Source organism: Bos indicus, chromosome 3, assembly GCF_029378745.1.
Source record: "Bos indicus isolate NIAB-ARS_2022 breed Sahiwal x Tharparkar chromosome 3, NIAB-ARS_B.indTharparkar_mat_pri_1.0, whole genome shotgun sequence".
NCBI lineage: Eukaryota > Metazoa > Chordata > Mammalia > Artiodactyla > Bovidae > Bos > Bos indicus.
The window spans coordinates 20587494-20614144 of NC_091762.1; the positions used below are offsets into that span (position 1 = coordinate 20587494).

Consider the following 26651-nt stretch of genomic DNA (forward strand, 5'->3'; position numbering starts at 1 on the left):
TGCTTTTGAACTGTGGTGTTGGAGAAGACTCTTGAGAGTCCCTTGGACTGCAAGGAGATCCAACCAGTCCATCCTAAAGGAGACCAGTCCTGGGTGTTCACTGGAAGGAATGATGCTAAAGCTGAAACTCCAGTACTTTGGCCACCTCATGCGAAGAGTTGACTCACTGGAAAAGACCCTGATGCTGGGAGGGATTGGGGGCAGGAGGAGAAGGGGACGACAGAGGATGAGGTCGCTGGATGGCATCACTGACTCGATGGACAAGAGTTTGAGTGAACTCCAGGAGTTGGTGATGGACAGGGAGGCCTGGAGTGCTGTGATTCATGGGGTCGCAAAGAGTCCGACGTGAATGAGCGGCTGAACTGAGCTCCGTCTCTAATCCATCCTTCCCACATATCCTGGTGCTCTCTTCAGTGTTGTGGCTTTAGAACTGGCCCTCATAAAGGAGTAGAGAGTAACCAGATTACTTCATTTATTTATTTAATCTTCTACTCTCCTCTTCCCAAATCCCCATCAACGAGTCTTCCTTCTCCTAAAAAAAAAAATCGGGAGAGGAGGCGGTTTGTGGAAAATCAGGGTCAGGGGACTCAGGAAACCTTCCAGGATCTCCCACCTCTATGGAAACTGCCCGGATTTTATATTTTGAGCTAGATTTCCTCATGACATCTATTAGATGTGTCTCCCTCCTTCATTCCTTCCTTCTGCTAAACTTCTTCATGCCTCTTATTGTGGTTACCAACTTAAATTCCTTCCTTTCCTGCCCCTGCTTCTGAACTTCAGCCTCTCAACTCTGTCAGGTTGCAGGGCCCCTCTCATTTTGCCCTCTGGCACCTGCAGAACCTTAAACCAGTCCAGGCCGAAACCAGCTCTGATTCCTCAAGGCAGACTGGAAACCTGGAGAAGTTTCTTGTCCCTTCTACCTGCTTCTGCTGTAGGAGGTCCTGAAATCATCCCAGTTCAGAAAAAGTAATGACTCTTATTACAAAGGCCTTTGCCTTAACATCTCCTAAACCTCCTTAAAGTTAGATAAGCTTTTTCTAAATGTGATCCCTCTTCCTTTAAGCAGCTGAGAATTGACCAGGCTGGGAACACTAGCTGGAGATACTGGTAAAACTTCAAAACTCCCCCAAGGCCAGTGGCTGCACTCTTACCTTTTACAGGAAATACATCACCCCCTGAATGAGGGCCCAGGACAGGAGGAGTGGACCAGGACTCTGCAGACCGGATACAGCGTCATTCAGATCTGGACTCTGCTAAAATACAGACATCCCCTCATAGGAGGCTAGTATCATCCTTCCCACCACCCAGTTCCCACTCTGGAAAGATAACCATGTCTTTATGCCAACCTCTGTCTTCTTTCCTCTGAGCTTAGAGAAAGATCCAGCCCTCCTCCCCATCACTATAAGAAGTCCTTTCCCCTGTGCTTTTCAGTCATTCCTGACCATACTAGGGAGGCCTGACTCAATTCAGTGACATGTTTTTTGTTTCTTAACCTATGTACATGACTGTGCTAGTCACCGTGCTAGGTGCCATATTAGTCACTCAGTAGTGTCCGACTATGCAACCCCATCGACTACAGCCCACCAAGCTCCTCTGTTCATGGAATTTTCAAGAATAATGGAGTGGATAATCATTCCCTTCTCCATGGGATCTTCCTGACCCAGGGATTGAACCTGGGTCTCCTGCATTGCAGGCAGATTCTTTACTGTCTGAGGCACCAGGTTCAGGCACAGGTGCCATGTGTGCTAAGTCACTTCAGTTGGGTCTCTAAGACCATATGAACTGTAGCCCACCAGGCTCTTCTGTCCATGGGATTTTGCAGGCAAGAATATTGGAATGGGTTGCTGTGCCCTTCTGCAGGGGATCTTCCTGTCCCAGGGATCGAGCCTGGGTCTCCTGTGGCTCTTGCTTTGCAGGCAGATTCTTCACTGCTGAGCCACTGGGGAAGCCCACATAGGGGGATAATATGATTAAGACATTGGTCCTACCCTCACAGAGTTTACAATCTAAAGGGAGCCTGCTGCTGCCAAGTCGCTTCAGTTGTGTCCGACTCTGTGCGACCCCATAGACAGCAGCCCACCAGGCTCCCCCATCCCTGGGATTCTCCAGGCAAGAATACTGGAGTGGGTTGCCATTTCCTTCTCCAATGCATGCATGCATGCATGCTAAGTTGCTTCAGTCGTGTCCGACTCTGTGCGACCCCATAGATGGCAGCCCACCAGGCTCCTCTGTCCACAGGATTCTTCAGGCAAGAATACTGGAGTGGGTTGCCGTTTCCTTCTCCAAAAGGGAGCCTACTATATACTTTAAAATATTTATCTGTCCTTGTCAGTCATCAGCTTTCCATTCCTACCGATTCCTCCCATCTATGTACAACTGTATTCAGACTGCATTGGTTCTGTGGCCCTTTCTAGTTGTTGCTCCTCTCTTTCTCTCTTTGGCCACACCTCATGGCATGGGGGATCTTAGTTCCCCAGCCTGGATTGAACCCATACCCCTGCATTGGAAGCATAGAGTCTTAGCTGTTGGACTTTCAAGGAAGTCATCTGTTTCTTTTTTCATTACCAGATTTCTCAGCTAGTTGGTCTATCCTCTCCCTCCACTTCCTCACAATATATTTCCTCTCTAATGCCACAGAAAGTAGCTTTTGGTACAACCACTCAATTGAAACTGCTTTCTCTGTGGTTATCGATGACCTCCTTCTTGACTTATTGGTAGCTTTTGACTGACTATATTAAACTTTCTCTTCTAGACTCGATAATACAAATCTGGCTATCTACCTACCTCTCCAATCAATTTGTTTCCTTTTCCTTGGTTGATTCCTCTCCTACTAACTAAAGGCACACTCATTGGCCTTTCCGTATTCTGTAAATACTGGATCTACTGAGCTTGTCTGCATTCATAACTTTGCACTTAGAGCTGGAGCATAGGCAGCAGCATAGGCTGTGACCATAAATTCAACTTGGCCAATACCAAATTTATAACTCCCCCCCTAAATTACTCTGATCACTGTGATCTCTGATCACAGTTCCCATTTCAGTCAACCATTTTCCGAGATGCCCATATTTAAAACTTAAAGTTATTTTTAAAACTCAAGTTATTTTGCTGCTGCTGCTGCTAAGTCGCTTCAGTCATGTCCGACTCTGTGCGACCCCATAGACAGCAGCCCACCAGGCTCCCCCATCCCTGGGATTCTCCAGGCAAGAATACTGGAGTGGGTTGCCATTTCCTTCTCCCTTATTTATTGCCCATATGAAATTATCATTGAAGCAAGGCATTTTCTTCAAAGTGTTTATTTTTCTCTGCTCCATTAAAAATGCCACTTCTGGGGTTTTCCTGATGGCTCAGTGGCAAAGAATCCACCTGTCAATGCAGGAGACATGGGTTCGATACCTGATCCGGGAAGATCCCACATGCCTTGGAGCAACTAAGCCTGTGGGCCACAACAATTGAGCCTGTGTTCAGGAGCCCAGGAGCTGCAACTACTGAAGCCTGCTTGCCCTAGAGCCTGTGCTCCGAAACAAGGGAAGCCACTGCAAGGAGAAGCCCTGAAGACTCAGCACAGCCAAGAATAAACAAACAAACAAAATGCCACTTCCCTCATCCAGACCTTTAATGGATGCAAATCTCATTAATTTCTCTCCAGTCCATTGAATCCTTCATACGACCAGATAAATCATTTTTCAAAAATACCACTTTCATGGTGCATTTAGCACTTGGGAGAACATACTAGGCCCCCTATTGTTTATAAGTCTGAAATTTACCTTGACACTTCAGACTCTGTAATTTGGCCCTGTGTTCCCATATGTGAAATTACCAAGCAAATACATGTATCCTTGAACATTTTATTTGTTAATTTCCTATTGTTCCTTTTCATATACCATCTCCTTCAGTCATACCTCAACCACTAAATATACCCTTCTTGTTCCATCCTCCTTGTCTGTGCAGCTCTTTCACTCTTGGAAGAACTATTCTTCTTCCGAATTGCTTTCAACCTTTTATAACTTACTGCCAATCAAAAGCTCACCTATTCTTCAAAGAAGTATCTCAAGCACAGTCATCTTCTGAGAGTCTTCCAGACAACTTCAACCTGTACTAATCTCTCTCCTTCCACCGCCTAAAGCAATTGTTTGTTGTATGCTGTCAAATTTGTATGCAATTTAACACTGTTAAAAACCTTTCCATTTTGTTCCAAATGTTTCATAAAGTTTTATGAATACTTTGAGGACCATAACATCATAGATTTATTTTTCATTAGCAGCAACATCCTTAGCAGCTTTACACATAGGTTACAAAAACATGGTGGCCAAGTGGTAAAGAATCTGACTGCCAGTGCAGGAGACACAAAAGACAGGGGTTCAGTCCCTGGGTGGGGAAGATCCCTGGAGAAGAAAATGGCAACCCACTCCAGTATTTCTTGCCTGGAAAATTCCATGGACAGAGGAGCCTGGTGGGCTACAGACCACAAAACCTCAAAGAGTTGGACATGACAGAGCACTAGACTCTGTATTTGTATATAAACACATTAAACACTATTCAACTGAAATTTAACTGCACCAACTCTTCCCTGTGTTCTGTATACAAGGTTAGTATTAAATCTCCGTGAAAGAAATGATGGCCAATCTGAGATGAACACGTGCATTGTAGTACTAGTTATTTGGTTCCCCCATCCACCAAAGCTTCCCTCTGCTCCACGTCACCAGTCTGGGGATCCATCCGGGGTAAGGGATGTCTGTCTCCCTCCCCCCCTTATCCCCAATCCACTCACTGGTTCCATTGTCACTGGTTTCTCTATTACAGGCTTCTGATGGTCAGCGCGGTCTGTTTCGTAACTAATGGTAGTCTCTGATGCTTCCACCTTCTCATCCAACCTGTTCTGCCCTCCGTAGGATTAGGAAACAGAGTTATCATTGCCTCCGTTCAACATCCTCATAGATTCTCTATTTAGATTTCTTTTTTACTTCACCACCTCTTCTTCCCTCCAACCCCTCATCCAAGACTTACACTCAGGGATTTTTCCTACTTCATGTTTGCATGGATTATGTACCCACCCCATTCACCAACTCCCTTGACTCGAGGACTGTTCCTCCCTTTCGGTGTCTTAGCAAACCTACTGCATTCTGGCTTCATTCCCAGCTGTGGTTAACATATTTGTTTCAGATTCACTACCTAGTTTCGCTTCACCTAACTAGTTTTTATTCCTGTTCATTATTCACATTTCAACAATGTCTAGTTTCTTTTTAACTGCTACCTATCCTGATCCTCCTAGAGGATCATGTAGATGTCACTCACCACTGTGTTCTCTGACTCAAACATAGAGTAATCAACAGTGAAGTTCACACCAAACTCATCTGGGAAGGAGAAAAAAAATTAGTTACAAATCAGAAAGGTAGCACTAGATCCAGAAAAGAGAAGAGGAAGAAATACTTCAGTTTGCTCAAGTTATAAAATTAACCGGTATAATATAATTCCACAAACTTTAAGGGCTTCCCAGATGACAGAGTGGTAAAGAATCCGCCTGCCAATGCAGGGGATGCAGAGATTTGGGTTGATCCCTGGGACAGGAGGATACCCTGGCATAGGATATGACAACCAGGTCTAGTATTCTTGCCTGGAAAATTCCATGGACAGAGGAGCCTGATCGGCTAAAGTCCATGGGGTCGCAAAGAGTCGGACAGGACTGAGCGACTAAGCAGATGCACACAACAAACTCTAATGTTAAAAATGTTTGTGAATGTGTATGCATTTATATTTTCAACCTGATATCTAAAATCATGCACAGATTTGTTTCTAAAGGATCACCAGTCTGAGAAATAACATCATGAGTTTGATGGCTTTTGCTCAGGGCCAAATTTCTCTCTGATCTAGTTATGCCATTGCAAAAGGAAAAGTCAGAGTCTCTGAACTGAGTAGCTCCCAAACCTCTCTCCAGCCTGTGAAGGATCAGAACCTTATATGTACTCACCATAGCTGGGGGTGATTGTGTAATAATAGATCACCTGATAATATTCATCCTCTTCCAGTTCTTCTCCATCCTCATATTCTTGTCCTAGGACAAGGACTAGAGGTCAAGAGGCATCTGGAAAGCCTTAGCAACACAGACACCAGACGCTGACCTCAGCTCTGTCAGTATTCTTTGTCTCTGCATCCCCTCTTTTATCTCCCTGCCTCTGTATCTCTAAACTCTTCTCAGTCTTCCGGGCTCCTTAATGCTGACAAGGCCTGTTACTCTGTGCCCTTTCAACCCGGGAATCCCCAGAACTGAAAATGGGTCCCTTCACATACTGGAACCCAAACGAAGCCTTAAAAACGTAGGAAGCAGGGAGACACCAGAAATTAAGACCTCCAAATCTACTTCTCAGTATTATGCTCCAGACCTACTGTATTTGTGAGCGATCTCCTCTTAGCAGTATTCCTCACAATTAACTAATACACACGGCCTTAGGCTTTTGGACTTGGGCGTTGGTTCTCCTTTCAATGCTAACTTCCAGGATATCTCTGAACAACACAGTTAACACCCGCTTTCTTCGAATGAGTCAGACGGACTAAATGAACCATCTGCCTTAGTTTTTCTTCCTTCCCAGGATTAAAAATATGTGGCTTTGACAGGACTGGGTCAGGAATTCTAGGCCTCCTGCTAATCTTTTCTAAACTCCTTGAATTCGCTCTCTTAACCCCAAGCAGTGACACAACAGTCTGGAGGAAAAGGAAACAATGAGAGCACCTGGAAGACTGGGAACAAAGCAGGGAAGAAGCCAAGCTACTTCTGGGACCCTGTCACTGAAGGCAGCCCGTACTCAGTATTCTAAAGGTCAGCCCTCCTGGGTCTTTACTAATACAAGGCTTTTTCTCCAGCTCTCTGGCAAAGAAGATACCCTGGCTTCCCTCGATAGTTTCAGACTGCTCCACCTTCAAGGAGTCTGCCTCAGTCCACTCTCACTTTAGTCCTTCTCATCTCACTGAAGTCTGTGATGATGGCGAGCTGAGTTCACTCTTGTTAGAACCTCCCCATGTCTGGGGCTCCATCCGCACCAGCTGTCTCTTCTTTGACAGGACTCTGCTCTCCTCCCCGTTTCCTGTCTCTAATTTCCAGGTCCTCCCTCTGCCCCTGACATCTAACTCCGATGGGAGAGTGTTATCCCTCCTTACTGAACTGCACCTCCTGCCCTCTCATTTGCTTTTCTCCCACCATTTATGGTTTCTCCCCATTTATGGTTAGAAGACCTGGCTCAAAAGCCCAGGGAGAGATATGAACTTACCCAGGATGAGTGGCACAGCAAGAATGGCTACAAAGAGGACATCCATTCTGGATTCTGCTCTAGCTCCTTGTAAAAAGGAAATTGCAGCGTTTCCCACCAAACTTACCCCGCCTTCTGCCCTCCCCCAAAGCAGCGAAGGAGCTGCAGCAACTCTTCTCCCACGGGGGGAATTCCCGCCCACTTGCTGCCTGGCTAGGCCATCAGCTACTACCGGTACAGTTCTCAGTCACAGCGGCCCAGATTAGAGAGACAGAGTGAATTTTGACGGGAACATGTTCACTGAGACTCCCTGGCCCTAGACCAGATCCAATCAGGCCACCTGCTGCCACTTTCTGAAAAACAAAACACACAAACCAACCAACAACAAAAAACCCAGCTTACCTTGAAATTTCCCCTCTCCCCTACTTTCCTTCCTTATTCCCAGTCCTCACAAAAAGCTCACTCTCCCTCTCACTGTCCCTGACTATCCTCTCCAGAACTGCCCTTCTTTCTGAGGCTTCATCACAGTCTCTTTCTTCACAGTCAAAATATTCTGCGGAAGGAATAAGCATTTTTTCTAGAGTGAGAACAATTCCCTATCCCTGCTTATCTCAGACTACGAAGTATGGGAGCAGTGTCAACATCACCATCCGACTCTACAAGCACCTGCTGCATCGATTCTGATTTAAAAAAAAAAAAAAAACAACTTTCAGTCAAGACTAGTTCCTTCCTCTCTGCTAAGTACTGACCTCAACTCACCCCTTTCTCAAGTTTCTGCACACAGGATGGGAGAAGGGAGGAAGCAGGTACTCTTTCCCTGAGGTATATGCCACACCTCTTCTCCCCTTTCAGTCATTTGGTGTGTTCCCTTCCTCCTAGCCTACAGGGGTGGAGTTCATCTTATTCTTCTCTCTGCTTTTATAGTTCCTATTTTCATTCCATTCAGTGTAGAAACATTTAGTGACAAATTGCTGGGCACAGTGTGCTAGGCCTAGTCTGACAGGCAATTCAGGGTTCAGAGGCAAGGAAATAAAGAATTTTTTTTAAGGGAGTTAATAAACATCTATTCAACATCTACTATGAGCTAGGCACTATGCAAGTCTCCGTGGAAACACTAATGAACAAGATAGGTTTGGCGCCTGTTCCTAAGTCAGAAGATGCTGTGATAACAGCTCAGAGGAGAAATGATGTCTTATCCGCATCTCTTCTGGATTGCTATGCTCAGAAGCAAGACAATATAGAGTCTTGAGTACCAACCAGGATGCTCCCACCCTCTCAACCTTATTGGGGGCAGATTTGCATGGTTTGTTCTCATATAATTCTATATAATCTACTCCTTTGGCTCCTTTCCAGAATTTTCTAGAAAAAAATGTAAAACTCTTATGTGGATATACATCTATGCATTGCCATAAATCATTTCCAGAAAGAAAGGAAGGCTGGCTCTCTTTGAACAATTTTTATAGTATTTTGGGGGTACTTTGATAACTTTCTCAAAAGCAATGTTCTGGTTTCCCTCATCTTCCCATCCTGGCACTCTTTTGCCAAAACATCCTCCCTAAGGACTAACCCTGCTATGAAGTTACAGTACCCTCTTACATTTTAACTTTCTTTCTCTCTAAAAGGCATCCCTTCTGCCTTCCCTTCCCCCAGTCTGAGGAAAAGACACCACTGATGTTCATTTTCAGAAAATAAATAGAGGAAGTATGACATAAAAGGAACTGAGTAACTTTGGTGGTGTGGGGGGGAGGGAGATAGTTTTCCTTCAACTCCACAGCTATAATTGCTTTTTACAAACAGCTTTAACTCCCAATTCTAACTCAAAATCCCCTCTAACCTACCTAACATTGCTATCCAGGCTTCTTTTAAACTTCTTTCTTATTCGCTTGTCATTACAGATGAAAGCTTCATTAGCGACACTGTATTGTATGTTTCCTACACTAGCCTGTTCAAAGCGCACCTACTTTTAAGTGTAACCTTCATTTCTTGGGCAGTATCTCCAGCTCATTTCCTCTCATTCAAGTAAGAACAATACCCGTCCCTATCTCCCGGCATCCTCTATCCTGTGATTTCTTTGTATTTGTTCTTTAGTTTCTAACAGGATCTTCCCCCTCTGCAGGTCTTCAAGAAAAGGTAGGAGTGCTACCACTCTGCCCCATAAAATAACGAAAGGAAACAGCGACCAAGGCCGAACCGAACCGAACCAAGGAACCTGGGCCGGGCCCAGCCCACTGCTTTAACCGGCAGGAGCCACTCCCAGGTCCGAGGTCCAGGGCAAGGAAACCTGGACTACAACTCCCAGCAGGTCGTGAAGCCACGCCCCACCTCCGCAGCTCCGCCCCTACGGATTCTCCCTCCATTGGCCTCCAGGGGGTGGGGATTAGATGGGAGGTGGCCATGAGGCTGCAAAGGGGTTTGTTCCCTCCTCGGCTTCCGTAGAGGAAGTCGCGCGGACTTGTGTCTGGGGTTTCGGTATCCCCGCCTTCCTGGGGGTCCGGGGGTGACATTGCACCGCGCCCCTCACGGGGTCGCGTCGCCACCCCACCCGGACACCCTAGCTGGCGTGCTCCTCCCCTTCCCCTCTCTTGGCCGGGTCTCCACCCCCCCCCCCCCCCCCCCCAGCTGCCCAGCCATGGGGGCCGCAGTGTTTTTTGGATGCACTTTCGTCGCTTTCGGCCCGGCCTTTGCGCTTTTCTTGATCACTGTGGCTGGAGACCCGCTTCGCGTCATTATCTTGGTCGCCGGGTAAGTTAGGGGGTTGGGGAGACGCGGAAGGACGCCGAAGAGTGAGATCCGAAAGGAGCTTGAGGACCTGGGGCGAGCCTGGGAACCTGAGTCTTGCTCCTGCTCAGTGGTGTCCGATTCTTTTGCGACCCTATGGACTGTAGCCCGCCAGGCTCTTCTGTTCATGAGATTTTTCCAGGCGAGAATACTGGAGTGGGTTGCCGTACTGAAGATACTACTTCAGGGATCTTCCCTACGCAGGGATGGAAACCGCGTCTCCTGAGTCTGCTGCATTAGCAGGCGGATTCTTTACCACTGAGCCACCTGGGACGCTCCAAGGGAAGCCTTAGTAGGGGGAGACAAGTTGGAGGTGAAGATTGGGAAGGGATCTGATTGATTTGCCCTTTCCCGCAGTTGGTTTCCGCCTTGCAGGGATCGCACAGATTCCTCCTATACTCCTCCTGGCGACGTCAGAGGAGGCCCAGGGCCAAGTCTAGTGAAGGGGCTGTGCTGACCTCACCCGTCCCTACGGGAGTATCCAGGAATGGATACCTCGCCCTCTTGTGCTCCTACACTCTGGCTTTCATAGCTCTGCAGACCCTTTAATCAGATTTCTAAGCCTTCCCCTGCATTCAGATCCCTACAAACTCCCTTGGTGGAGACACCTATCCTATCTCCTCCTTGTCTCCCTGGCCATCCGGAAGTCTAAGTTCCGCTTTTTATGCTGCAGCCTTGATTGGTTTCCCTCTTTGATTTCTCAGGATGCCCTCTACCCTTGCTTGTCTGATTGCCCTTGTCTTTCCTTAGGGCATTTTTCTGGCTGGTCTCCCTGCTCCTGGCCTCTGTGGTCTGGTTCATCTTGGTCCATGTGACCGACCGGTCAGATGCCCGGCTCCAGTATGGCCTTCTGATATTTGGTGCTGCAGTCTCCGTCCTTCTACAGGAGGTGTTCCGCTTTGCCTACTACAAGCTGCTTAAGTAAGAAGATGGGATGGTCTGAAGGGGAGAAGGGCAGAGGACTGAACTATAAATGGGGCAACCCTGGGTGGTGGTTTGGACGAGGAAGCACTAAGGGAAGACATTAGAGGGAAAGGAGATTCCTGCCCTCCCTCATGTTTCCCCTGTCCCACCCACCCCACCACACCCCAGGAAGGCAGATGAAGGGTTAGCATCGCTGAGTGAGGACGGAAGATCACCCATCTCCATCCGCCAGATGGCCTATGGTGAGCCAAGGGAGAAGGACTGGAGGAGGGAGTTGGACACTCGTCTCTCCCAGGGAAGCCTCTAAACATCCACATGTCCTAAGTGGCTTCTTGTTTTTCTTCACACCTGACTTCCAAGGATAGGTTGCCTGGAGGGAGAGAAGGTGGGGGGGAACTTGTGCCTGAGAATGGGGAGGGATCACTGGCAGTCAGGCTGTAGTGATCTCTGGCATTGATGAGACCCTCCCTCCCCCCAGTTTCTGGTCTTTCCTTCGGTATCATCAGTGGTGTCTTCTCTGTTATCAATATTTTGGCTGATGCACTTGGGCCAGGTGTGGTTGGGATCCACGGAGACTCACCCTATTACTTCTTGACTTCAGGTAAGGTCCACTTTCTTTTCTTGCCGTCCTGCCCCATCCATCCCTTAGCCCTGACCTGATTTACTGGCCCTCCCTGGGAGACTTCTTTGGCTCAGCATCTCAGGAGGCTGGGAGAAGACGAGGGATGTATCTCATCCCCATCTCCCCCCTGCAGCCTTTCTGACAGCAGCCATTATCCTGCTCCATACCTTTTGGGGAGTTGTGTTCTTTGATGCCTGTGAGAGGAGACGGTACTGGGCTTTGGGCCTGGTGGTTGGGAGTCACCTACTGACATCAGGACTGGTGAGTTGGGGACAGGGGCCTGAGTTAGAGAGAAAAGAACTTAATGGTGAGTGGGATGGAGGGGAAATACATCCTCACTTCTTAACATTTAAAAATCTGTCTTGAGAAGAGGCAGAAAGGTGAGTCTTGAGACATCTCTCAGCTCAGCATCAATTGTATATCCTGCTCTGGGGATTCTCTGGGGAGGACTTTGAATGAATTAATCAAACCATAATGCAGATGGCCTGAGGTGAGCAGGAATAGCAGAAATCTTTGGGAGAGTTGAACATCACAAGATACTTACTGGTGCTCTGAAGGACTGGGGGATTTGAGGGAGATCTCTAGGGAGATTTGGGTCAAAGGCACAATGGGAATATAGGGATTAGAGGGAGAATCTAACTTCTTTTCTATTCTTCCCCCATCACCAGACATTCCTGAACCCCTGGTATGAGGCCAGCCTGCTGCCCATCTATGCAGTCACTATTTCCATGGGGCTCTGGGCCTTCATCACAGCTGGAGGGTCCTTCCGAAGTATCCAGCGCAGTCTCTCGTGTAAGGACTGACTACCTGGACCGATCGCCTGACAGATCCCACCTGCCTGCCCACTGCCCATGACTGAGCCCAGCCCCAGCCCGGTCCATTGCCCAGCATTCTCTGTCTCCTCGTCGGTCTGTTCCACCACCTTCAGGGTCTTGCTTTGTCCACTCGTGTGTGACCTTTAGTCTCTAGGCTTTACCAGAAGCAGTCTGGGTTCAGCCAGTCAGTGACTGGCGGGTTTGAATCTGCACTTGTCCCCACCATCTGGGGACTCCCCTTTCCCCGTGTTGTCCAGGACTCCCCATGTGTCAGTGCTCTGCCCTCACCCTGCCCAAGACTCACCCCCCTTCCCCTCTGCAGGCCGACGGCAGGAGGACAGTCGGGTGATGGTGTATTCTGCCCTGCGCATCCCACCCGAGGACTGAGGGAACCTTGGGGGGGACCCCTGGGCCTGGGGTGCCCTCCTGATCTCCTCGCCCTGTATTTCTCCATCTCCAGTTCTGGACAGTGCAGGTGGCCAAGAAAAGGGACCTAGTTTAGCCATTGCCGTGGAGATGAAGTCAATGGAGGTTCAAGGGTAGACGAGCTCTGAGTTTCCCAGTACCCCCTCCCCAGACTGGACATCTTGGTCTTTTTCTCAGGTCTGAGGGGAACTATTTTTGGTGTGATAAAGACCCCAAATTGCCTTTTTTTTTTTTTTTGAGTGGGGGGAGGGAGGAGGTATGTTGGAATTCTTCTCCTAACCTCCTGGGACTGTATTTTCCCTCCTCAACTTGCTCCTTATGACTGGGCTTATAACTGTCCAGCTTTCCCCTTGGTCCCAGACTTTGGGGGAAAGGAAGGAAGTGCATGTTTGGGAACTGGTATTACTGGAACTAATGTTTTAACCTCCTTGACCACCAGCATCCCTCCTCTCCCCAAGGTGAAGTGGAGGGTGCTGCGGGGAGCTGGCCCACTCCAGAGTTGCAGTGCTCCTGGAGGAGTCAGCCTACCATGACATCACAGGGAAGGAGGGCAGATTTTTTTCTAGTTTTTAATTGGGGTGTGTGGGGGGCAGGGAGGTTTTCTATAAACTGTATCATTTTCTGCTGAGGGTGGTGTATTCCATCCTTTTAATCGAGGTGTTTGTGATTTTGACTAATAAAAAGGACTTTATAATTGTGGGGGAACTTGGCTTTAAAAGGAGGGGAAAACATGTTAATGAGGTTTCTGCCCTCTCATGGCTCTTTTCCACCTCCTTTCTAACCTGGCAATTTCTGGTTCCCTCCAAGGATAGCTTCGATGCAAGGGCAGGGAGTCTGAACTCATGTCAGAAACTCTGGGTTAAGCATCTTCCAGAAGTGGATCTCCCCTCCTCCAGGATTGGAGTAAAAGGAGTTACTCACCCACGCTTCCGTTTGCCCACCTCTGCCATCTGAGGCATTAAGGAACACTCCCATTCTCAAGAGCTCCAGGAGTAAAACCAGACGTGGGGTCAGCAGCTTTAATTTCCAAATATATTGAGCAAAAAAAAGAACAAAACACCAAAATAAACAGCAGCAACCCTTTTTCCTAAGGGGAGATCTTACAGCTATATCTAGGGACAGGGTTATAAAGATGAGGGGACAGGGGACTATGGGCCACATCCTCCTACAACTACACACAGTTGAGCCTCTGCATTGTCACCTTAGGACTGTCCTGATCTCCTCCATGTTCTGAGAGGCTGAAGGTTCTGTTTTTCTTCCTTGAATGAAAGCCTGTCCCTACCTCTGTGTAGGGACTGTCTGGAGGAAAGAGGGGTGTTGGCCTACTCCTACAGTATTTCCTGGCCAGTCCCGGCGCCTCACTTGACAAGCACCCTGACAGCCGAGCAAGTGGAAGGCATCTGAAGTGTCCAGGAAGGAGTCTATGCCTCGGTGGCTCGTGCTGAGGTGAAGACCACACTTTTCCGGTTTCTTAGTCTCTTCCTCCTGGAAGGGAGAATGGTTCGTGGAAATGCCTAGTGTCCAATGTGAAACAGATTAGAGGTGGACTAGGAGCATGCTTTTTGGGACAAAAGAAAGGACTGGAAGATTGGAGAGTAGGACCTCACCGGATCTTTCTAGCGATGAAATAAACAGCCAGCAGAAGGCAGAGACAGCCAACCAGGATTCCTACTCCCAAACTCAGCATTTCACCTGGGAGAGAGATGGAGGGTGTCTGCCTAGGACTGACATAGATAGTGAGCCTTTCCCTAACTTGCTGAGGAGCACCATACCCTGTACCCCACACCTCGATACCTGGGAAAGACTGTCTTACCTGTGGTATACGAGGGTCCCACTGCAAGGGAAGAAAACCTGGGTCAGCGAGACCAGATCCCCACCCAGCTAGAAGCTGCCCTGTGCCAGTCCTGAGGGCTGGGTACGTTGGGGCATGGTGGGTCTCAGTCCAAGCAAGGCCTGGGAATCCCTTCCCCCTGTAGCTTTTTCCTTCTTAAGGGCATCCTAGTTCCTGCCATTGAATCCCCCAGTTTCCTGTCCCTTTTTCCAAGCCCTGTACAGTCACCTTGGATGAAAGAAGCAAAGACCATCCGCTGATTGAGAGGCTGGGGGGCTCGGTAGTTCTGTACCAGTGGCTCAGAGGGCTCCTCCTCTGTGGAGAACAATGTCTCCCGAAGCTTTTCCAGCTGAGGAGCAGAAGCGTTGGACTCAGGGACGAGTGGCCCTTGCTTTGGGGAGTGGGGAAGGGTTTGAGGTTATAACTCCACTGCCTCACCTCTCCACTGCTCACCTGTTCCGTGGAAATCTGGGCCCTTCGATGGAAGACAGTCCAGAGCACACTCTGGTAGCAGGGCGGAGTGGTGAGCGAGCCATTGTAACGGAAGTACTGTGCCAGCAGCGGCGGGAGCAGCCCTCTCACGTTGAAGGGAGGCATGGAGGTCTTCTGATCTGGGCAAGGACAGATTCAGGCTCATCTCCCTCACTGCACCCTCGCTTACCTAGACAGGGCTCCTAGAAGCAAACACCTTGGTCCCTAACTCAGTGCCTCATCCCAGGCCTCTCAGGCCTTGAGAAATTTCCCTGAAGTCTAATGTGACTTTGTCTTCAGATAGATTTTTAGGGCTCACCTTTATACTTGATTTCATGCAAGTGACTCAGAATGTGTTCATAAGCTGGATTCTTAGTCTCACCCACCTGGATGGGGAAGAAATGGGGGAGAGTGTTCAGGATGAGTCCATGTTAGAAGTCAGACATTTGTGTGTAGGATACATGGTGTAAATGGGTTGCTGACTTGTCTTGGGAGGATGACCAGCAACAGACATGGACAGAATAGGACTGAGGGATGCAGAGGGAGTGGAGGGGGGCCTCGGAGGGATCGGGGGCCACTGACCTCAATGAGGATGCCCAAGACAGCCAGGCCCTGAGGCCTCTGAGCAGCCTCACTCAGGCTTTCGTAGGACTCAGAATCGTAATGTACAATGTGGAGCTAAGGGAGAGGACAGGGAATTGAATCATTTGATGTTTTCTCCACTACCCAGTCCCAAAGGCTTTGATCCTAGCCGCTGCCACCACCACCACCACCACCTCTTGCATGCAGTAAATCTGCCCCACAAAGCTTGCCCTTTCACCCCAACCATGTTCTCAGTTTCCAGATCCCTGGGACCGACAGTGCCTATCACTACATCCTAGTCCAGGCCTTGCTCCTGGTACCTCTGCAGCTGTGGCTTTGCCGTTGATCAGGTGCTCTGACCCCCAGGGGGTTCCTTTCTGACCCCAGTGCAGGTGGAGCTGGGCAGCTACGTATTTTCGGGGAAGTCCTTCCAGATACAGGGTAGAGGGCAGAGAGAGTTGTACTATGAGGGAAAGAGAGCAAGTAGTTAGGGTTGGAGTAATCTGGATGCATTCCTACCCTCCCCCGCAGTTGCCACCACTTCTTGGGAAACTTGGCCAGCCTTTTCTCTTTCTCTGCACAGCACCCAGTTTTTTCCATGTTGTTCAGTGGCTAACTCCTGTCCAGCTCTTTGAGACCCCATGAACTGCAGCACTCCAGGCTTCCCTGTCCTTCACTATCTCCTGCTCAAATGCATGTCCATTGAGTCAGTGATGCCATTCAACCATATCATCCTCTGTTCTTCCCATAGGACACTGCTTTTCTATTTTTTGGTGGCACCCTGGGGCATTGGCATGCAGGATCTTAGTCCCCCAACTAGGAATTGAACCCGTGCCCCCTGCAGTGGGAGCATGGAGTCTTAACCACTGGACCACTGGCTGAAAGTCCCAGCCACTGCTTCTCTAGTGAAGATCAAGGCAGTACTATGATGCTCACCCACCCCTCGACCACCTTTGGCTACAGGAACCTCATCCCCATTCTCTTGTCTCCAAATTTATAGATAAAACCTCCTGAGAATTTAGAAGTTAGGAGAATGCTTCTTCACCTCTGACTCCTAAGATTGGAACTGAAGCTTAATCTCCTTGGAGGCCAGGTCTTTTTACCTGTGTGGCCATTATTGTGCAGGTTCAAAGGCTCAGTGCCAGGCTGTTCATATCCGTGGGGCTGCAGAGGTAGCAAGTCAGGGTCAAAAGTCACACTGTCTGTCTGGATATTGATGGGGGACTGGGCATTGCTTCCACATTCAGGGTAAGAGGCGGGCCAGTGGTCTTGACCATGTGGACCTGGTGGGGTTATCACAGACATTTGTCTTGCCCTCTAGCCCCAACCACCCTTCAGCAACCCTCCACCAAGCTATTTACCTACGTGGAGGCGGACATGCACTTCTCTCTACCCCATATGAAGCCCTTAGTTATGCAGGGCTGGGTGAGGGGGGAGTCCCTGCTGGACTCAATGCGGCAGTTCCTTCCCATCCTTCCCATCGCCTATCCAGGGGCAGTAATGATTCCCCTGCTCTCCTGATGAATGGGGAGCAGTTGCCTTTACTTACTGGTTCTCTTGTTGGAGGATACAAGAGCTAATGAGAGGAAGAGAAGATGGGTAGAAAGTCCGCAGAGCCAGAGAGGTGGATTTGAGTGGGAGCAGGAAAGCTGGGAAAATTATTCTAGAGAGGTAGGGTCTCTGGGGAACCCCTATCAAGCGGCCTTAAGATTCAGACCTGCTGACTTCCCATCATTGACTCCTTGCTCTCACACTGGACCTTGCATTGACTCAGGGACTCCTTAAGTTGAAAGGAATCTGGTTGCACCTCTGCCAGGGTCACACACTGTCCTGCTGGCCTCTCCCTCACCCCTGACCTCAGGTTCTGTCCCGGTTCCAGATTCAGGTTGGGGTAGGATCGATCAGGATAGAATGAGCAAGGAGGAGAAGGGGCAGCTAAGCTCATGGCACCTTCCCCCACCCACTTCCCTCTCCACTCCGGCTCCCTCACTCCCACAGAGATTGACTGAGGACATAACTGGCTTTTCTGCTGAATCAGGGGGTGTGGGATTTGATGGTTAGAACAGGATCTAAGAATCAATCTGAGCGAAAGATGGGGCACAGGGAGTTGGGGAATGGAGGAGCTAGGATGAAAAGCTAACGGAAACCTCCCCACCCACGTGGCATAAGTCTTCCCGCCAGGTGAAGAAGTCCCAGTGAGGAAAGGGCGTTGGTAGGCCTGGGTTCTGCTCTCACCCTCGTACGTCCAGTGTTGACCTGCAAGGCAGAGTAACTTTGAGTTACAGCCAGCACAGCCCCAGGCAGGGAGCTCCTCCACTTCCCCCCTTCCCGTTCTCCTCCCTCCTTCCAGCCCTTCCCAAAGGAAGCCCTGAAATTGGACACCGCAGTGGAAAGGTCGGGGGGTCTATTTAAAATCAGCCAGGCTGTGCTTGTGTTCCCTGAGTAAAGGGGGAGGAGAATTGAAAAGAGATAAAGCCAGGAGACTAAAATTAACCTGGATCCAAATGTGCAAAATGCCCAACCCTCACTTTTCTCTAGCCTGTGCCAAGCCAGTCTAACACTTGGGCTGAGGTGAGGGTGTAGGCAGAGGGTTTGGAGGAAGGGGACTGGAACAAGGGGAGGGGCAAGAAGTTCAGAGTCGGGGGCCATCTTGCTGAGAGGAGAGGGTGAGTATTCCTTTGCTTTGAAGCTTTGTACGAACCCAGGCACTGAGCTTTGTAAATGTACGAACCCAGGCACTGAGCTGTAAATGAACAAACCCAGGCACTGAGCTGTAAATGAACATTTGCGTTTCTCCTTCTTGTCCCAATAATTCTAAAGGAAGTTTTCCCCATCACCAGGAACCTCTGCTCCCGAGGTTCCCAGATGACTAGGAGAGGTGGGAGTCAGGCAGGGTCTACTCTACGTGGAGCGTGGTGGGTGGGCACAGGCAGCCAGGCTGGCAGGGACAGGATGAAAGTAAAGCATTGTGTGTGGAAATGAGAGCTGCCAGCTGGGTCACATGCCAGGCTCTCATGCAGTCCTGTCTTCTGGATGGAAGGTCTGGGGTCTGCTGGTCCAGCCCTCACCCAGGACCAAACTGCTTCAAGGGGAAAAGGAGGCCTTCCTGCAGGTTGTCTCTGTATTTTTCAAATTGCTAGAAACTTGGGAGTAAAATTCTAAATCTCCACCCCCTGTCCCCTGCCTCCAGCGACCTCTGCTCTCTTATTAACTTAAATAAATCCCTTAGACTGCTAAGATACCCTTGATCTCATCACTGGGCTCTTGGACTGGCTCATCCCTCAGTTCACACAATTCTGAAAAGCAACCCAGAGGAAGGCTGGAGGCAGCCCTGCACTCACCAGCTCAGTGGGACACCTCAACAACTCAAGTCCCCTGGTTCTGGGCAGGCTAACAGCCTTGCCCTTTCCCTCCCACCAAATTCTCAACACACTGGTCTCACATCTCTTCCTCCTCTTTCCTGATTTTTTCCTTTCTCCTAGGGTGGAATTTGCGGCTCTCCTTGGCAGCCCCTCTGCCCAGTCATCTTCTTTGCATTTTCCTCCTGCCCTCTAGACACCTCCCAAGCCCGTTCTTCCAAAACATCTTAATTCCACTGCTGGATACTGCACCAGACACAGGGATCACAGAAATGAGTGGTAGGGGTCCTGGGGACATTCCCGGAACACCTCAGCCATTCCCCTGAGAGACCCTCTTCCTCTCCTAGGAGCTCCTGAAGGTCCTTTGTAAATCGTAAGGGACTAACAATATGGACTATTATTGCTACTGCTTTCAGGAAAAACCAGGAAATTGGTCACCCCATGGAACGGAGACCACTCTACTACTCTTGCCTGGAGAATTCCATGGACAGAGGAGCCTGGTGGGCTACAGTCCATAGGGTCGCAAAGAGTCAGACACGACTGAAGTAACTTAGCACACACGCACCTAGAAAGGAGAGGGGACTTTGGCCACGAGGTTCGTAGTCAGGGATCGGGGTCTGAGTTTGGCAGGAAGTGTAGGAATATTCTCCTGACCACCCCCTCCATGAGTCCTCTATCCTTTCTCTCCAGGCCTCTTTGGCTCCCTAATTGGATGAGTTTGTAAATAAAGAAGGCCAGGAGGGTAGCCAGGGACTAGGGCAGTGGGGAAAGAGCTCTGAAGAGACTTTGTAGTCTGCAAATCGATTCTGCGGGAGGCGTGTGTACATATTCTGCCCCAGGTCAGTTTGCCCCCATCCCCACCCACAACAAAGCTGGAAAATCAAAGGGCAAAGAAGGACAGTGGTCTCCTCTCGAGTCCTCTCTCTTTCCCTCCATCTCTGAGCCTGAGCCTATTATTCTAGCCCCCAGGCTTCCTTTCCTCCATTAAACATGCAAGGCAACATGTGTACATCAGCACAGACAGACACACAGACACCCAGATGTACCTACCCCCGTTGGCAGTCAGGATCCAAATCACCTCTAGCAGGAGGGTGAAGAACAACATGGTGTGCCCGGAAGGAGTGCAAGGTACTGGGGGTCTGGGGACTAGAGGACTAGGGCAGGGAGAGAGAGCGGGGAGGGAGAGAGAGAGGGTTGGGGCGGGGGACAGGAGTTTCCTGGAGTTGAGTGTATTTGTCTTTCTCTCTTGCTGTCTTTGTGTCTCTGCGGGCTTCCAGGGGATTTGGTTTTCAGTGGGGGTACCGTGAGTTTCTGGTCCCAGGATAAATCTCTCGCTGCTTCTCTTTCTGCCCTCTCTCTTTTTACCTCTCTTTGCAGTCTTCACTTGCTGGCCAGCTACTTCCAATTGCCTCCTGCTTTTAAGGTGGCTCTGGACGGGTGTACGTGGGGAGGGGGGGGCTGCCCGGGTTGCTGGCGAACAGCTCCTTAAATAGCCGATTAAGCATGCAGGATGGCCCTGCTCAGAGTAGAGCGCGGCTGTGAAAACGGGAGTCCTGGCCCTGGCTCAGGAACCCAGCTGGGGTGAGCTCTTCCTTCCTCTGCTATCCACACAGACACTGTGGAGAAAGGTGTCCCTGGGAACGGGCAGGAGCAGGAACGGAGGTTTTGGGGGTCCGATCCTTTGGGGTCCCATCCAGTCCCCCTCCGAGGGACTTTGGCTTCTCCTCTGAGGGGCCGCTCCCTGGGTGTGGGACAGATAGTGGGAGGACCCGTGCCCAAATCCCTGCAGAATGTGAGGTGCCCTGGAATAGGAAGAGTGCAGAGTTAAAGGGACTTGGGGGACTCAGGGTGCAGCTGGAGGGTAGGAAGTCAAGGACTAAAATCTTGGTTGTGGAAAGTGAGGAAGAGAAGTGAGGCGGGCGAGGAGAGCTCGTTTGGAGCGCTCTTTCTCCTGCGCCTGTCACCACCCCCTTCCCACGGTGAGGCTGGGTCCACGTGCCTTTGTGGCCTGGGTGGGGGGTGGTTTTGTTTGCTAGATAAAGCTCATTTGTGTGCCCAGCGGGGGGAGGGGCTGCAGCAGCACCATGAAGAGACAGCGGCTGCAACTGCCAGACCCAGCCACCTCCCTCCCCTGGGAGCCCAGATCTAGGGCGGCTTTTGTCACTGAAGAGGACACAGACCCTGGGCACGGTGGCCAGGGCAGGAGGAAAGGCGGGGAGACCTTAGAAACAATCACTACCACCATCAAAAAAAAAAAAAAAAAAAAAGGTGGACTCCAGGCTAAGAGAGGGGAGGGAGCAGAGAGAGGCCATGTGATCACATTGGAGTGGGAGAGGGGCCCAGGGTCTTCCCACCCGCCCAATCAAAGGCTGGGGCAGGACTTTGGGGACTGAGTAAGAACTGCCACCGGAGAGCTGGGCAAGTGGAGCAGAGAGGCCGTTGAATCTCAGGAATGCAGGCTGGTGCTTGTTCCCCCATGGGACTGGAAATCCTGATTGGAATGTACATCCTAAATCCCTCATTATGAACTGTGAGACTCAAAGATAACCTCAGGCCAAACACTGGCCCCAGTTCTCCCTTCCCTCACCAGAGTCTCAGACTGGAGGAGGCACCCATGTGAGGTCCTTCTGCCCTCCTTGTTCCTGCTCAGTGGCAATATAGTCAAAACAAAGGGAGCAGACGCTAAATAAGGGGGAAGGATAAAAGCCAAGTGAACAGAAATAATGCATATGCTAGATCATCAGCCCCTGCTGAAACAGGAGCCTGGGTGCTTTTCCGTCCACTGTGATTGATTGCAAAGCAAAGCCATTTTGCAGATGCCATATCCTTTTTAATTCTTTCATCACCCTTCAAGTTATTTTTCCCTTCCAGAAAAATTTTGTTTTGAGGTTCCCCCTAAACCCCTCTCATCCCATCTAAGAAGAAGAAAAGGCTTAAAGTGTAAATTAGACTTCCTGGGAATCAGGACCGTTAACACAGAGGAACAGAAAAAAGCAAGCAAGCAGAGACCTCTTTTGCAAGGTAGGAAAGAAGAGGCCTGGACAGAATGACCTCTGCCGGGACAGAGTTCCCTGGAGTGTCCGGGGCTGAGATGCAGCCTCCCGAGATAGATAATGTGTCTTATCAGGCGCCACCTCCTGGTTGTCCATGAATTTTTAAACTTTTTTAAAGTTCCAGTTCAAAATGTCTTGCATGTGATTCCTTCTCAGAAGTGTTTCACTGCTGGTGGGCTTTGGGATTTTGCCTGTACAAGTGGATACTGTTTCACAGAGATGTCTCAGCCTCAAATCAGCGGCTTCCCACTTGGGAGTGAGCAGCCCCTCCCGGCCCTTGTGTCCCCAATGGACAAAGGCCCTGGTATGTAGGAAAGAGGGGAAAGGCGGCAAACTCCAGGGGCTTGCCTGTATTTATTTATTTTTAAAATTTTTATTGGCAATGTCTTTATCTTTGGCTTTACTATGGATATTTCTTTTGTCACCGGGCTGATTTGGAGTAGTGTCAAGAGGACCGTTATATGATAAAAAAACAAACAAAAAACTCTTCCCACCTCACCTCCCCCCAACTTAGGTGCTACTAAAACTCTGGCGGTTTTGTTTCAATTCCTAGGTCTCCTTCTGTAGCCCTTTGCTCACTCTGAGCTTGGTGAAAATCCCGACTGGAAACCAAAATGGCTTTCTGGCGCCATCTCCTGTCCTTCCAAATGCAGTGAAATGTGAACTGGGCAGAGAATCGATGGTATCCAAGTGTGGTGACTTCTGGGTTGGTTTTTCTTAAAAGGTCCTTTTTAAAAAAGATTTAAACTGACTAAACATTCTAAATAGTCTAAAATACCTTACAGTAACTCACTAAGTGCTCTGAATTTGTGTGGTGGGGAAAAAGAGTTCAGTGAGGGAGGGAGGCAGATCAGAAGGAAAGAGGAATGGTAGACACAGGGAACTTACTCAAACAGTCCAGGTGGTGACTCACTGCCGAGAAGAGAGAATCGATGAGGAGACGGAATTAGATGGATTCAGTTTCCTAAAAGAGCAAGCAACTTTGTGATGTAAGTAACACAGATCCAGAGATAGTCTATTTTGATACTCACATTTATTATCACTCCCTTGTCTTCTAACACACTGATACTGAAGGCTCTTAAACAAACACAGAAGCTTTCAAGAATTGAAGTCAAAGTAATTTAGGGGAGAAGGTGGCCAGAACTCTTTTGGATCATTTCTCGATTTTCCAGTTCACATTGCATGGCAGATGCAGTAGAAGAATCTTATAGACAGAAGACAGTTCCAAGTTTGTGGTCTGAACAATTTTAATTAAAAATTAAAATTTTAATTAAAAAGGAGTAAATTTGTGTCATGCACTGATTCCATGCTCAAAGCACTGCCTGGTACATAAATATTTGCTGATTGAATGAATGCATCTGGTCATTGGAACATTTATTTACTTTCTGCCTTTTCCCAGAATTTTAGGCTAGAAGGGTCCTCAATCATCATTTCAGCTCCCTTGTTATACCCTTTAAAGACTGAGTTTTGAGGGATTTATGGATTCTCCCTTGGCTAGGTATATAGCTGCTAAGCTAAACCAGGATAAGGACATAGGCACCGTTGAACTTTCTCCTTTGGGTTCTCAAACATCATTGTGCATCAGAATCACCTGGAAGGCTTGTTAAAATACCAATTTCTGAGCCTCTGCCCCTAAGGCTTCTGATTCTGTAGGTCTGGGGTATGTCCAGAGATTTGCATTTTTTTGATAGCTAAGAGGTCGATTTGCTTCTCAGGTAGCCCTAGTGGCAGAGAATTCACCTACCAATGTAGGAGTCATAAGAGCTACAGGTTTGATCCCTGGATCAGAACGATCCCCAGAGAAGAAAATGGCAACCCACTCCAGTGTTCTTGCCTGGAAAATTCCATGGACAGAGGAGCCTGGTGGGCTGCAGTCATGGGGTCGCAAAGAGTTAGAGATGACTGAGCATGCACATAAACTCAAGTAGTAGATTTATTAATATACTTTGCAAAGACGTTGCAGGAAAATGGGGCACAAGAGGATGGTCATGTCCCAGGTCTTAGTCAAATTCCTGGGGACAGGCTGTCAAGTGAGGGTCCTTGGATTGGCACAGGAAAGAATTCAAGAGCAAGCCATAGTAAAGTGAAAGTAGAGGACACATTCCATAGGCAGAATGTGGGTCCTTCTCAGAAGCTGAGAGTGGCCCAGAGATTTACATTTCTAACAGGTCACCTGGGGACCTGTTAGATGGTACTGGTCTGAGGGTCCACACTTGAGAATCAATGCTGTATATCTACTGAAGGAGCAGAGGTGATAGAGTTTGCCTTTTTCTTTGTTTGTTTTGGCTGCACCACGTGGCTTGCAAGGTCTTAGTTCTCTGGACAGGAATTGAACCTGGGCCATGGCAGTGAAAGCACCGCGTCCTAACCACCGGACCACCAGGGAATTCCCAGGAGTTTGCCATTCTCTGCAGAGATTCTAGCCAACTAGAATTGTTCTTTGCAGTCACTTTTGCAGAGCTTAGCAACAATACCGTCACTAATTTACAAACATACATTGAGTGCTAGGCAACAGGGCAGACTCTAGAAATAAAAAATTAATAAACCACAATCCCGGCCCTCAAGAATTTCACAGTCTCTTTAGGGGATGCAGATACCTTACCCAATTATCAGAATACAGCCATGAGAAGTTCTAAATAGTGGTGAAACAAAGTTTTATGGGAACCAAGAGGGATGGGTAATTAGTAGTGAGATTTTCTTTACCTGATGTCAACAGTCTTGTGATGGTTGCATAGCCTGGGCCTATAGTTATATATAAGAACATAAAAAATGCCACTCCACAGCAGGCAGACCCATGCTTCATTTGTCTCTAAGAGTGACACCCAAGAATGTGTTATGTCAAAGCAGGTTTCTCCTTAATATATTTAAGAAGCTGCCTTCCCTTCAAGGAAGCATATCATGATGCATGCTAAGTCGTTCAGTCATGTCCGACTCTTTGCGACCCCACGGACTGTAGCAGAGGTGATGGAATTCCAGTTGAGCTACTTCAAATCCTAAAAGATGATGCTGTTAAAGTGTTGCACTCAATATGCCAGCAAATTTGGAAAACTCAGCAGTGGCCACAGGACTGGAAAAGGTGTTGTCATTCCAATCCCAAAGAAAAGCAATGCCAAAGAATGCTCAGACCACCGCACAATTGCACTCATCTCACACTCTAGCAAAGTAATGCTCAAAATTCTCCAAGCCAGGCTTCAACAGTACATGAACCGCGAAGTTTCAGATGTTCAAGCTGGATTTAGAAAAGGCGGAGGAACTAAAGATCAAATTGCCAACATCTGTTGGATCATGGAAAAAGCAAGAGAGTTCCAGAAGAACATCTACTTCCGCTTTATTGACCATGCCAACGCCTTTGACTGTGTGGATCACAACGAACTGGAAAATTCTGAAGGAGATGGGAATACCAGACCACCTGACCTGCCTCTTAAGAAATCTGTATGCAGGTCAGGAAGCAACAGTTAGAACTGGACATGGAACAATGACTGGTTCTAAATTGGGAAAGGAGTACATCAAGGGTGTATACTGTCACCCTGCTTATTTAACTTATATGCAGAGTATACCATGAGAAACACTGGGCTGGATGAAGCACAAGCTGGAATCAAGATTGCCAGGAGAAATATCAATAACCTCAGATATGCAGATGACACCACCCTTATAGCAGAAAGCAAAGAACTAAAGAGCCTCATTGTGAAAGTGAAAGAGGAGAGTGAAAAAGTTGGCTTAAAGCTCAACATTCAGAAAACTAAGATCATGGCATCCGGTTCCATCTCTTCATGGCAAATAGATGGGGAAACAATGGAAACAGTGAGAGACTTTATTTTCTTGGGCTCCAAAATCACTGCAGATGGTGACTGCAGCCCTGAAATGAAAAAGACGGTTGCTCCTTGAAAGAAAAGCTATGACCAATCTAGGCAGCGTATTAAAAAACAGAGACATTACTTTGCTGACAAAGATCAGCAAAGATCCATCCAGTCAAAGTGATGGTTTTTCCAGTAGTCATGTATGGATGTGAGAGTTGGATTGTGAAGAAAGCTGAGTGCCAAAAAATTGAAGTGTTGGATAATTAGTGTTGGAGAAGACTCTTGAGAGACCCTTGGATTGCAAGAAGATCAAACAAGTCAATCCTAAAGGAAATCAGTCCTGAATAGTCATTGGAAAGAATGATGCTAAAGCTGAAACTTCAATACTTTGGCCACCTGATGTGAAAAACTGATTCATTAGAAAAGACCCCGATGCTGGGAAAGATTGAAGGCAAGAGAAGGGGACGACAGAAGACGAGATAGTTGGATGGTATCAGTGACTTGATGGACTTGAGTTTGAGCAAGCTTCGGGAGTTGGTGATGGACAGGGAAGCCTGGTGTGCTGCAGTCCATGGAGTCGCAGAGTCAGACATAACTGAGCGACTGAACTGAACTGGACTGTAGCCCGCCAGTCTCCGATGTCCATGGAATTCTACAGGCAAGAGTACTGGAGTGGGTTGCCTTTCCCTCCTCCGGGGATTAAACCCAGGTATCTTATGTCTTCTGCATCGGCAGGCGGGTTCTTTACCACTAGC

General features: G+C 48.6%; 3 protein-coding genes across 7 annotated transcripts; 1 reads left to right on the top strand and 2 right to left on the bottom strand.

Annotated features, from left to right (window-relative positions):
* Nucleotides 1-463: 463 nt before the first annotated feature.
* C3H1orf54 (chromosome 3 C1orf54 homolog) lies at nt 464-7413 on the bottom strand. Its single transcript, XM_019956498.2, has 6 exons — nt 7260-7413; nt 5966-6049; nt 5293-5351; nt 4769-4876; nt 1152-1253; nt 464-532 (listed from the first exon to the last, which is right to left on the bottom strand). The coding sequence occupies exons 1-5, from the start codon at nt 7303-7305 to the stop codon at nt 1155-1157; spliced, it is 396 nt and encodes a 131-aa protein (XP_019812057.1). The 5' UTR covers nt 7306-7413; the 3' UTR covers nt 464-532; nt 1152-1154.
* A 2245-nt stretch (nt 7414-9658) lies between these two features.
* On the top strand, nt 9659-13497 carry APH1A (aph-1 homolog A, gamma-secretase subunit). Its single transcript, XM_019956489.2, has 7 exons — nt 9659-9980; nt 10767-10937; nt 11109-11182; nt 11419-11541; nt 11696-11823; nt 12231-12354; nt 12700-13497. Exons 1-7 carry the CDS (start codon nt 9868-9870, stop codon nt 12762-12764), a joined length of 798 nt encoding a protein of 265 aa, XP_019812048.1. The 5' UTR covers nt 9659-9867; the 3' UTR covers nt 12765-13497.
* A 311-nt stretch (nt 13498-13808) lies between these two features.
* CA14 (carbonic anhydrase 14) lies at nt 13809-21002 on the bottom strand. Of its 5 annotated transcripts, none has more exons than XM_019956470.2 (11): nt 20097-21000; nt 17923-17943; nt 16791-16970; nt 16008-16150; nt 15688-15783; nt 15425-15491; nt 15088-15245; nt 14863-14983; nt 14617-14637; nt 14411-14495; nt 13809-14317 (listed from the first exon to the last, which is right to left on the bottom strand). In XM_019956470.2, exons 1-11 carry the CDS (start codon nt 20149-20151, stop codon nt 14275-14277), a joined length of 990 nt encoding a protein of 329 aa, XP_019812029.1. In that variant the 5' UTR covers nt 20152-21000; the 3' UTR covers nt 13809-14274. The 5 variants fall into 5 exon arrangements, with proteins under 5 accessions (XP_019812029.1, XP_019812037.1, XP_019812023.1 ...); XM_019956478.2 differs by having other exon boundaries at nt 13809-14288; nt 17847-17943; nt 20097-20999; XM_019956464.2 differs by having other exon boundaries at nt 13809-14288; nt 20097-20998.
* Between the last annotated feature and the right edge of the window lie 5649 nt (nt 21003-26651).